The following is a 13182-nucleotide window of genomic DNA, read 5'->3' as shown; positions in this document are numbered from 1 at the left end:
GAGCGGGTCCTGCAAAGGTTTTTAAGCGATTTAAAAACGATAAATCGATACCAGCACCCAAACACCGCCTTGGTTGCGCGACAGAACTAAAAACGCTTACACGTAAAATTAAAAAAAACACACAAACGGTGCTTTAAAATGATCAAATCCGTGCAAGTTTAGCTGTCAAAGTCAAGGACTGGGTGACCCTATCGCCGGCACAGTTTTTAAATGCAAAATATGAAGCTTAAATTAGAAAAAACGATGCGAGTAGGCGTCTGGTTTTGATAACATGTCTTATTTATTTGTTGTCTACATTCTGGGTCGTTTTTTGTTACCGGTTTTCGGTGTTTTTTAGACTGTATGAGTTTATTTTTTCATTTTCACTCACCTGAAATTTCGCTATTTGGCCTTCTCAACCAGAACAGCTCTCCCGGACCGGAAGTGGGGATTCTGCGGGAGGAGGGTTGGAACGAAGGAGCGGAAGCGGCGGCCATTTTAAGTGTGTCAAAAAAATAAATAAATGTTTTTTTTTTTAAATAAACACACGCACCATGTGAGCATTTTTTAAAAACAAATTATTTCAACCGCGTTTTCATTGTAATCAACCTGTCTATACAGCCACCAGCCATCTTGAACGTACGCTGCACACAGAACTACAGCTCCCAGCATCCCTCACTGATACTGCGGGTACGCGGGCATGCCGGGAGATGTAGTTTTCACGCCGTTTCCAGTATAAACACACTCATCTCAAACCAGCTATGAGGCACCCGAAGCAGGGCGGCCCTGGGTTAAGACAAAGAAAATATATCACAGTAATAATTATTTATTTGTGTTCTCTAACACGCCGCTTTTGTGCATAAATGAAATGCATTTCATTTTCCACGCTGTCCTTACAAAAGGTAAACACGAAATTCTCCTGTCGGGACACTGCGCTCTGATTGGCTAATCATATTATTCTTACTAAAACAATGAACAATCCTCTCTCCACACCGAAACTCCAACCTTAACGTCAGTATCCTATTAATACAATCTAAAGTAGTTCATGTTTGGCGGTCAATAAACGTTTTTGTTATTTTAAAAACGAAAAAAATAAAAGGACCGGAAGTGCTGACTTTCTAAGTGACCGGAAGTGATGACTTTCTAAGTGACCGGAAGTGATGACTTTTTAAAAGTTTTGTCCTAACAGGAACATTTCGTGGTCCCTTTGTAAACCCTGCGAGAAAAACCTTATCCTGTCGCTGGATTACAGCGACACCGTGTGGCTCGGTTCATACGACACCGTGTTCGGATGATTTCGAAACCACCCAGACCTTTTTTTTTTAAATATTGATTGATTGATTGAATATAGGATGTTTTTTAGAATTTAATTATTATTATTATTATTTATTTCTTAGCCCTTACCCATGAGGCAAAAGTCACACAGCGTCGATCAGAAAGAATTACCCATCAGCTTCATAATAAGAAATAACATTTCTTGTCTTGAAAGGTCTTCCAGTCCTGGGGTTGTCAGTACCGGGCGATGCTTCTCTGTGCTTGTCGATTCTGCGTCGGATACCACGCCTTGAAAATCGAGCGATGGGATCGATTTCACTCAACGTGTTTCCTTCCTTATGCGAGTCGAGGTTGTTTATAATCATAGAAAACACTAGCGGAGGCTTTGAGGAAAGTGTTGATGTTCATCAAAGTATATATATATATATATTGCTTTTAATTCTATTAAAATACTTGTACTGTGATTCTCGAAATGTATTTTTGTTTACGAATGTAAGTCATCCTGGATAAGGGCGTCTGCTAAGAAATAAATTATATATATATATATAAATTTATTTAGCAGACTTACAGAGACTAGGGTGTGTGAACTATGCATCAGCTGTCACTTACAACTACGTCACAACCGAAAGACGGAGCACAAGGAGGTTCAGTGACTCGCTCAGGGTCACACAGTGAGTCAGTGGCTGAGGTGGGATTTGAACCGGGGACCTCCCGGTTACAAGCCCTTTTCTTTAACCACTGGACCACACAGCCTCCTATAAATTGATAATTTATATATATAATTTATAATTTATATATATATATATATAATAGATGGGCTTCAGTGAGCTACAGGAAAATAATTCCATCGAGGGTTTCTGTGACGTCATAAACTACGAGAGCGCAGGTGGAGTTTATAAACTGTCACAGAAACCCGAGATGGAATTGTTTTCCTGTAGCTCAGCGGTGTGGAGTAGATGTTAGGGCTTTGGACTCAGTGTGGAGTAGTGGTCAGGGCTCTGGACTCTTTTTTTTTTTTATTTTATTTTTTTTTTTTATTATTTTTTTTTTATAAATTTAGTCGTCGCCAATTATTTTTAACCCGGTTTTCACCCCAATTTAGCATGCCCAATTATTATCTGTATCCCCGGCTCACCGCTCGCAACCCCCCCACCGACTCAGGAAATGGAGGCTGGAACACGCGTCCTCCGAAACGTGCTCCTTCCAAGCCGTCATTTTTCGCACTGCAGATCCACAGCAATGCCACCAGACCTATAGTGCCAGAGGACAACACAGATCTGGCGGCTCCGCTGCAGAGCCACAGGCGCCCTATCGGCCACAGGGGTCGCTGATGCGCGGTGCGCCGTGGATTCCCCTGCCGACCTAAGCCCTCCCTACCCGGGCAGCGCTCAGCCAATTGTGCGCCGCCCCCTAGGAACTCTCGGTCACGGTCAGCTGTGACATAGCCTGGATTCGAACCTGCGATCTCCAGGCTATAGGGCACATCCTGCGAGGAGCGCCTTTACTGGATGCGCCACTCGGGAGCCCAGGGCTCTGGACTCTTGACCGGAGGGTCGTGGGTTCAATCCCAGGTGGGGGACGCTGCTGCTGTACCCTTGAGCAAGGTACTTTACCTAGATTGCTCCAGTAAAAACCCAACTGTATAAATGGGGAATTGTATGTAAAAATAATGTGATATCTTGTAACAATTGTAAGTCGCCCTGGATAAGAGCGTCTGATAAGAAATAAATAGTAATAACTCACTAAAGAGGCCCATGTGTTATTTTTTATAATCCAGGGACACCCTTGTGATGCTGATATTAAAAAAGACGAGGTTCAGCAGGACAGTTGTTTTTTTAAAACGTCGTGTTTCAGCGCCGTACAGACGTCCTGTGTCGTTATCCGTTAGATATTCAGTTTTATTTGGATGATCGCCTTTTACTTTGTTTTAATTTCCCGTTCCTCTCCGGTTTCTCAGAGACACGAATGCACCAGCTTGACATCGTTTTATTTTTAAACGTATTCTCATTGTGTTGCTCATTCATGAACGTTTCTGTACTGTGGGTGTTGTCGAGGGACTGAAAACGAGACATTGTGGGCGCGTTAAGTAAGTGAGCCGCTCAGAAAGCGCACCCAGCAGATTTAAATGACTTTAACGCTCTGCTGGGAGCGCTGAGCGACTTTTAAAAAAAGGCGAATCATAATGATTTGCTGGTTTGTGTTTCTGAGGTGATGGTCGATGAAATGGCCCCCGTGTGAAGTTACTGTCCCCTGCTGGACCTCGCTGAGTCCGGCGCTCTGTTTGGACTGAACCTCATATCTGACTGTGTTTAATACCGGCGTTAATAATGAAAATGATGAATAATATTAATACTACAAGCCTCATAATAATCCATTCATAACTATAGAACAGCTCTACATTTAAAAAATGGGGTTGGGGTTAAGGCTCCAGGGTTTGGGTCATCAGCTCTCTCCTCTCCCTCCCTCTCTCCTCTCTCTCCCTCCCTCTCTCCTCTCTCTCCTCTCCTCTCTCTCCTCTCCCTCTCTCCTTCCTCTCCCTCCCTCTCTCCTTCCTCTCCCTCCCTCTCTCCTCCCTCTCCCTCCTTCTCTCCTCTCTCTCCTCTCCCTCCTTCCTCTCCCTCCCTCTCTCCTCTCCTCTCCCTCTCTCCCTCTCTCCTCCCTCCCTCTCTCTCTCCTCCCCTCTCTCCTCTCCCTCTCTCCTTCCTCTCCCTCCCTCTCTCCTTCCTCTCCCTCCCTCTCTCCTCCTCTCCCTCCCTCTCTCCCCTCTCTCCTCTCTCTCCCTCCCTCTCTCCTCTCCTCTTCTCTCCTCCTCTCCCTCCCTCTCTCCTCTCCTATCCCTCCCTCCTCTCCCTCTCTCCTCTCCTCTCCCTCTCTCCTCTCCTATCCCTCCCTCCTCTCCCTCTCTCTCCTCTCCTCCCTCTCTCTCCTCTCCTCCCTCCATCTCTCCTCTCCCTCCATCTCTCCTCTCCTCTCCCTCTCTCCTCTCCCTCCCTCGCTCCTCTCCCTCCGTCTCTCCTCTCCTCTCTCCTCTCCTCTCCGATGGACAGACTCCAGCGTCTCTCCGCTGTGATGAAGCGAACGCTGTCCTCCGTTGAAAAACTGCCTCCAACTGAATCAAATAAAAATGTGTTTTTGAATCTCAACGCCCCTCGATCACTGTCTCTCACTGTCAGTCACGACTGCTGCTGAACGATCATTGATCTGATTATTATACTAATAATAATTATTGATGTGATTACTATTAGTGATACGATTATTATTATTATTATTATTATTATTATTATTCTACTGTTTATTATAGCTCTGCTGTGTGAATGTGGTTTGTTGATGGGACAAACAGACAGACAGACAGACAGAGCCCCACAATCCTGTTCAGTTTGACGCTACAATATAATCCCTTCTTCTTGGGGTCTGTGTTAGTTTACTACATTCTGAAAAGAGTTTAGTTTCATTAAAGCTGCAGACAGACAGACAGACAGACAGACAGGCAGACAGAGCCCCACAATCCTGTTCAGTTTGACGCTACAATATAATCCCTTCTTCTTGGGGTCTGTGTTAGTTTACTACATTCTGAAAAGAGTTTAGTTTCATTAAAGCTGCAGACAGACAGACAGACAGACAGACAGACAGAGCCCCACAATCCTGTTCAGTTTGACGCTACAATATAATCCCTTCTTCTTGGGGTCTGTGTTAGTTTACTACATTCTGAAAAGAGTTTAGTTTCATTAAAGCTGCAGACAGACAGACAGACAGACAGACAGACAGACAGACAGAGCCCCACAATCCTGTTCAGTTTGACGCTACAATATAATTAGGGCTCCACTTTTCGGGTTTTATTTTCCATCTCTCTCCCTCCCTTTAAACCTTAATTAATAGCTGTTAAGCCTTCACTGGATACCAGATTGATTAAATTAGCGACGCGCTGGTAGAAACTAACGCAGTGGGAATGAAGAAGCTGAACGAGGCGATAAGAGTCGGGAACCAAACGCAGGTTCAAATAGAATCAGGTGACATCATGAAGGCGCGTCGTTTGGGATATGATATGATATGAAATATGATAATTGATCATTAGGGTTTGATTATAGGGCAGCAGTGTGGAGTAGTGGTTAGGGCTCTGGACTCTTGACCGGAGGGTCGTGGGTTCAATCCCAGGTGGGGGACACTGCTGCTGTACCCTTGAGCAAGGTACTGTACCTAGATTGCTCCAGTAAAAACCCAACTGTATAAATGGGTAATTGTATGTAAAAATAATGTGATATCTTGTAACAATTGTAAGTCGCCCTGGATAAGGGCGTCTGCTAAGAAATAAATAATAATAATAATAATAATAATAATAATAATAATAATAATAATAATAATAATAATAATAATTAAGAGAGCTAATCGGCTCATGTTTAAAAGTGACGTCACATGATCAAAAACCAAAACTCGAAGCCCCGCATGTGACGCTGCTCGGCCCGTCCTGTCCGACTTGATAAAATGGATTGTTTGTTTATGTTCATCCGACTCTAACGAAGCCCCTCATTAAGCCGATCAGTGCCGCTGCCGAGCTCAGCGAGGTAATTGGCGGATGATAATTGTTTGTTTTTACCTGTGGAGAGCGTCGAAGCTCGCGAATTGAGTTAATTACTGTAAACTACACAGCGAGTTAACTCCCGCGAGATTTGAAACGGACAAGGCAAAAACAATATATATATATATAGTGTGTGTACATTTTTTTTTAAAGTGTACGCTTTCTCGGTAATTTTGCAGTGTGAGACGCACACACAGACCCACGCACGAAGACACGCACACTGAGACTCAGACATACACACTGAGACACACACACTGAGACACACACACACTGAGACAGACACGCTGGGGCACACACACACTGAGACAGACACACACGCACACTGAGACTCAGACATACACACTGAGACACGCACACACACTGAGACACGCGCACCCACTGAGACAGACACGCTGAGATACACACACATTGAGATAGACACGCTGAGACACACACACACTGAGACAGACACACACTGAGACAGACACGCTGAGACACACACACACACTGAGACAAACACAGCGCTGAGACACACACACACACTCACACAGACACTGAGACAGACACGCTGGGGCACACACACACTGAGACAGACACACACTGAGACACACACACACGCACACTGAGACTCAGACATACACACTGAGACACGCACACACACTGAGACACGCGCACCCACTGAGACAGACACGCTGAGATACACACACATTGAGATAGACACGCTGAGACACACACACACTGAGACAGACACACACTGAGACAGACACGCTGAGACACACACACACACTGAGACAGACACAGCGCTGAGACACACACTCACACACACTCACACAGACACTGAGACACACACGCTCTAAGACACACACACACAAACACTGAGACACACACGCTCACACACACGCACACACACACACACACTGAGACACACACGCTCTAAGACACACACACACAAACACTGAGACACACACGCTCACACACACGCACACACACACACAAACACTGAGACACACACGCTCACACACACGCACACACACACACAAACACTGAGACACACACGCTCACACACACGCACACACACACACAAACACTGAGACACACACGCTCACACACACGCACACACACACACAAACACTGAGACACACACGCTCACACACACGCACACACACACACAAACACTGAGACACACACGCTCACACACACGCACACACACACACAAACACTGAGACACACACGCTCACACACACGCACACACACACACAAACACTGAGACACACACGCTCACACACACGCACACACACACACAAACACTGAGACACACACGCTCACACACACGCACACACACACACAAACACTGAGACACACACGCTCACACACGCACACACACACACAAACACTGAGACACACACGCTCACACACACGCACACACACACACAAACACTGAGACACACACGCTCACACACGCACACACACACACAAACACTGAGACACACACGCTCACACACGCTCACACACACACACTGAGACACACACGCTCACACACGCACACACACACACACACACTGAGACACACACGCTCACACACGCACACACACACACAAACACTGAGACACACACGCTCACACACGCTCACACACACACACTGAGACACACACGCTCACACACACACACACACACACAGTCACAGTGTTTAGTTTCTAAGGATATGGTTTCATGGAATACGATCAGAGTGCGACAACAAGTAAGCAACGCGATCAGCAGGAACGCTTCTTCTTTTAATTCTGTGTTATGTTTATTTGATTTATTATTTAGTTCTATTTAATTGAATTTCGTTTATACTTACTTTTATTTTAACATAGAGAGAGAGAGAGAGAGAGAGAGAGAGAGAGGAGAGAGAGAGGAGAGAGAGGAGAGAGAGGGAGGGAGACAGTATATACGTTTTATTTGTATTTCATTTCATCCTGGTTTTATTTGTAATTATTATTATTATTATTATTATTATTATTATTATTATTATTATTATTATTATATTATTTTATTTTTTATAGCGCAGTTCAAAAGTAATTGAAAACAGAAATCTCCCTGTTTTAATAACTCGCTACAGCATGCTTGCATACAGAGTTGTTAGCTGCTTTCAAATTCTGCATACTGTGTTATTTTTCATATATATATATATATAACTTCTTAGATTTTTATTTCCTTCTTTCTTTAAATTTAATTTATTTTTAGTTGTAACTGTTAATATATGTATTGTATTGTCCTTTACAATGCTTCCCTATGCTTTACCAGACCTCTCTGTGCTTTACAATGCTTCCCTATGCTTTACCAGACCTCTCTGTGCTTTACAATGCTTCACTATGCTTTACCAGACCTCTCTGTGCTTTACAATGCTTCCCTATGCTTTACCAGACCTCCCTGTGCTTTACAATGCTTCCCTATGCTTTACCAGACCTATCTGTGCTTTACAATGCTTCCCTATGCTTTACCAGACCTCTCTGTGCTTTACAATGCTTGCCTATGCTTTACCAGACCTCTCTGTGCTTTACAATGCTTCCCTATGCTTTACCACACCTCTCTGTGCTTTACAATGCTTCCCTATGCTTTACCACACCTCTCTGCACTTTACAATGGTTCCCTATGCTTTACCACACCTCTCTGTGCTTTACAATGCTTCCCTATGCTTTACCAGACCTCTCTGTGCTTTACAATGCTTCCCTATGCTTTACCAGACCTCTCTGTGCTTTACAATGCTTCCCTATGCTTTACCAGACCTCTCTGTGCTTTACAATGCTTGCCTATGCTTTACCAGACCTCTCTGTGCTTTACAATGCTTCCCTATGCTTTACCAGACCTGTCTGTGCTTTACAATGCTTGCCTATGCTTTACCAGACCTCTCTGTGCTTTACAATGCTTCCCTATGCTTTACCACACCTCTCTGTGCTTTACAATGCTTCCCTATGCTTTACCACACCTCTCTGCACTTTACAATGGTTCCCTATGCTTTACCACACCTCTCTGTGCTTTACAATGCTTCCCTATGCTTTACCAGACCTCTCTGTGCTTTACAATGCTTCCCTATGCTTTACCACACCTCTCTGTGCTTTACAATGCTTCCCTATGCTTTACCAGACCTCTCTGTGCTTTACAATGCTTCCCTATGCTTTACCACACCTCTCTGTGCTTTACAATGCTTCCCTATGCTTTACCAGACCTCTCTGTGCTTTACAATGCTTCCCTATGCTTTACCAGACCTCTCTGTGCTTTACAATGCTTCCCTATGCTTTACCACACCTCTCTGTGCTTTACAATGCTTCCCTATGCTTTACCAGACCGCTCTGTGCTTTACAATGCTTCCCTATGCTTTACCAGACCTCTCTGTGCTTTACAATGCTTCCCTATGCTTTACCAGACTTCTCTGTGTTTTACAATGCTTCCCTATGCTTTACCACACCTCTCTGTGCTTTACAATGCTTCCCTATGCTTTACCTCACCTCTCTGTGCTTTACAATGCTTCCCTATGCTTTACCAGACCTCTCTGTGCTTTACAATGCTCCCCTATGCTTTACCAGACCTCTCTGTGCTTTACAATGCTTCCCTATGCTTTACCAGACCTCTCTGTGCTTTACAATGCTTGCCTATGCTTTACCACACCTCTCTGTGCTTTACAATGCTTCCCTATGCTTTACCAGACCTCTCTGTACTTTACAATGCTTCCCTATGCTTTACCAGACCTCTCTGTGTTTTACAATGCTTCCCTATGCTTTGCCAGACCTCTCTGTGCTTTACAATGCTTCCCTATGCTTTACCACACCTCTCTGTGCTTTACAATGCTTCCCTATGCTTTACCAGACCTCTCTGTGCTTTACAATGCTTCCCTATGCTTTACCAGACCTCTCTGTGCTTTACAATGCTTGCCTATGCTTTACCAGACCTCTCTGTGCTTTACAATGCTTCCCTATGCTTTACCAGACCTCTCTGTGCTTTACAATGCTTGCCTATGCTTTACCAGACCTCTCTGTGCTTTACAATGCTTCCCTATGCTTTACCACACCTCTCTGCACTTTACAATGGTTCCCTATGCTTTACCACACCTCTCTGTGCTTTACAATGCTTCCATATGCTTTACCAGACCTCTCTGTGCTTTACAATGCTTCCCTATGCTTTACCAGACCTCTCTGTGCTTTACAATGCTTCCCTATGCTTTACCACACCTCTCTGTGCTTTACAATGCTTCCCTATGCTTTACCACACCTCTCTGTGCTTTACAATGCTTCCCTATGCTTTACCAGACCTCTCTGTGCTTTACAATGCTTCCCTATGCTTTACCAGACCTCTCTGTGCTTTACAATGCTTCCCTATGCTTTACCACACCTCTCTGTACTTTACAATGCTTCCCTATGCTTTACCAGACCGCTCTGTGCTTTACAATGCTTCCCTATGCTTTACCAGACCTCTCTGTGCTTTACAATGCTTCCCTATGCTTTACTAGACCTCTCTGTGTTTTACAATGCTTCCCTATGCTTTACCACACCTCTCTGTGCTTTACAATGCTTCCCTATGCTTTACCTCACCTCTCTGTGCTTTACAATGCTTCCCTATGCTTTACTAGACCTCTCTGTGCTTTACAATGCTCCCCTATGCTTTACCAGACCTCTCTGTGCTTTACAATGCTTCCCTGTGCTTTACCACACCTCTCTGTGCTTTACAATGCTTCCCTATGCTTTACCACACCTCTCTGTGCTTTACAATGCTTCCCTATGCTTTACCAGACCTCTCTGTGCTTTACAATGCTTCCCTATGCTTTACCAGACCTCTCTGTGCTTTACAATGCTTCCCTATGCTTTACCACACCTCTCTGTGCTTTACAATGCTTCCCTATGCTTTACCAGACCTCTCTGTGCTTTACAATGCTTCCCTATGCTTTACCATTCTTTATTACACTTTGCTATGCTATATATATATATATGTAGTTATCTTTTTATCACACAGTAAAGGCGCTATACAGAGATGTCGCTCCCTCTTTACCCCGCCCACTCTGACCTCACAGCGAACCTGTCGCAGAACACGACCTCAGAGCCGACCGGGGTCGGAGTTCAGAGGTCGATCCTGGCCCCCGTGCTCTTCCTGGAAACGGCTGTGGGGGTTTCTGGGAACATCCTGGTCATTGTGACCAAGATCAAGGTAGGAAGTGCGAGACGGCCTGAAAGCAGCTCAGGGTGCATTCTGGGTAGTGTAGTCCTGCTGTGAAAGGTACCTGAGAGAGATACCATGAACCCGATTGCATTGGGATGTGCGGGGCAAAGTCTGAACTGTCCCAGACTGCCCCTGTGTACCGGGAGGCACAGGGCGACCCCACCCAGTCCAAGTTACATTGCAGGGCTGGTAATCAGACTCCTGTTCCACAGCAGTGTGATCCAGTCCAGGTTTTACTACCAGCTTGATCAGCCCCAGTGTGTCTAGCTAACAAGCTCAGGTGTGTCTTATTATTAAACTCCCAGTGAAACCAGGACTGGATCACACTGCTGTACAATTCCAGTCCAGTCCAGTCTAGTGATATTAAACTGCAGTTACAATGTAATTCCAGTCCAGTCTAGTCTAGTGATATTAAACTGCAGTTACAATGTAATTCCAGTCTAGTCTAGTGATATTAAACTGCAGTTACAATGTAATTCCAGTCCAGTCTAGTGATATTAAACTGCAGTTACAATGTAATTCCAGTCCAGTCTAGTGATATTAAACTGCAGTTACAATGTAATTCCAGTCCAGTCTAGTGATATTAAACTGCAGTTACAATGTAATTCCAGTCCAGTCTAGTGATATTAAACTGCAGTTACAATGTAATTCCAGTCCAGTCCAGTCTAGTGATATTAAACTGCAGTTACAATGTAATTCCAGTCCAGTCTAGTGATATTAAACTGCAGTTACAATGTAATTCCAGTCCAGTCTAGTGATATTAAACTGCAGTCTCTTCTCTCTGCTGTTTTTTCCTACAGAACTCGAAGCTGGTTCGCTCCAACTTTGGGATCCTCATGTTCAATCTCTCTGTGTCAGATTTGGGCTGCAGTCTGGTTATAATGGTCAGCGCACTGGTCTCTGTACTGGCCGGGAACTGGGTACTGGGAGCTGTGGTGTGCGACCTGGTGTGTCTGCTGAACTACACCTTCATTATCGTCTCAATGGGAACACTGGGTGAGCGCTGATCCCAGTATGAACCCAACCATCAAGGAACAGCATTTACCATAGTGCTTTACCACACCTCTCTGTGCTTTACAATGCTTCCCTATGCTTTACCACACCTCTCTGTGGTTTACAATGCTTCCCTATGCTTTACCAGACCTCTCTGTGCTTTACAGTGCTTCCCTATGCTTTACCAGACCTCTCTGTGCTTTACAATGCTTCCCTATGCTTTACCACACCTCTCTGTGCTTTACAATGCTTCCCTATGCTTTACCAGACCTCTCTGTGCTTTACAATGCTTCCCTATGCTTTACCAGACCTCTCTGTGCTTTACAATGCTTCCCTATGCTTTACCAGACCTCTCTGTGCTTTACAATGCTTCCCTATGCTTTACCAGACCTCTCTGTGCTTTACAATGCTTCCCTATGCTTTACCACACCTGTCTGTGCTTTACAATGCTTCCCTATGCTTTACCAGACCTCTCTGTGCTTTACAATGCTTCCCTATGCTTTACCAGACCTCTCTGTGCTTTACAATGCTTCCCTATGCTTTACCAGACCTCTCTGTGCTTTACAATGCTTCCCTATGCTTTACCACACCTCTCTGTGCTTTACAATGCTTCCCTATGCTTTACCACACCTCTCTGTGCTTTACAATGCTTCCCTATGCTTTACCACACCTCTCTGTGCTTTACAATGCTTCCCTATGCTTTACCAGACCTCTCTGTGCTTTACAATGCTTCTCTATGCTTTACCAGACCTCTCTGTGCTTTACAATGCTTCCCTATGCTTCACCAGACCTATCTGTGCTTCATTAGACTTTGCTGTGCTGTTACTATGGTAATGTTTTTGTCACACCTGCCCATACCAAAGTGTCTCTCTCTCTCTCTCCTCTCTCTCTCTCTCTCCTCCTTCTGTCTTCTCCCTCTCTCTCCCTCTCCTCTCTCTTTCCCTCCTCTCTCTCTCCCTCTCTCTCTCCCTCCTCTCTCTCTCTCCCTCTCTCTTTCCTTCCCTCCTCTCTCCCCCCTCTCTCCTCTCTCTGTCTCCCCCCCTCTCTCTCTCTGTGTTCAGGATGCAGTGCAGTGTGTGTGTATTGATGCCTCCTCCTCCTCTCTCCCCCCCCCTCTCTCTCAGGTGCTATCTCTCTGGACCGGTTCGTTGCCGTGGTGTTCGCCGTGAGGTACAGGACTCTGTTTCCGCGCA

The 13182-nt window shown here is 45.0% G+C and overlaps 1 protein-coding gene across 2 annotated transcripts in view; it reads left to right on the top strand.

The window, feature by feature from the left end:
- Positions 1-5696: 5696 nt before the first annotated feature.
- LOC131736107 (visual pigment-like receptor peropsin) overlaps positions 5697-13182 on the top strand; it is a 13166-nt gene continuing 5680 nt past the window's right edge. The window contains exons 1-4 of one of the 2 annotated variants that reach the window (XM_059021814.1): positions 5697-5813; positions 10793-10984; positions 11797-11992; positions 13114-13182. The exon at positions 13114-13182 is cut by the window's right edge and continues 82 nt beyond it. In XM_059021814.1, coding sequence (XP_058877797.1) covers positions 10811-10984; positions 11797-11992; positions 13114-13182 — 439 coding nt within the window. In that variant the 5' untranslated portion in view covers positions 5697-5813; positions 10793-10810. Of the gene's footprint in view, positions 5814-7450; positions 7545-10792; positions 10985-11796; positions 11993-13113 lie in introns of those variants that run through there. The other variant, XM_059021815.1, reaches the window with a different exon arrangement.

This window comes from Acipenser ruthenus, unplaced genomic scaffold (genome assembly GCF_902713425.1).
Source record: "Acipenser ruthenus unplaced genomic scaffold, fAciRut3.2 maternal haplotype, whole genome shotgun sequence".
Taxonomy (NCBI): Eukaryota; Metazoa; Chordata; class Actinopteri; order Acipenseriformes; family Acipenseridae; genus Acipenser; species Acipenser ruthenus.
Note: the sequence above shows the minus strand (reverse complement) of the source record. Positions and strands in the feature narration are given on the sequence as shown.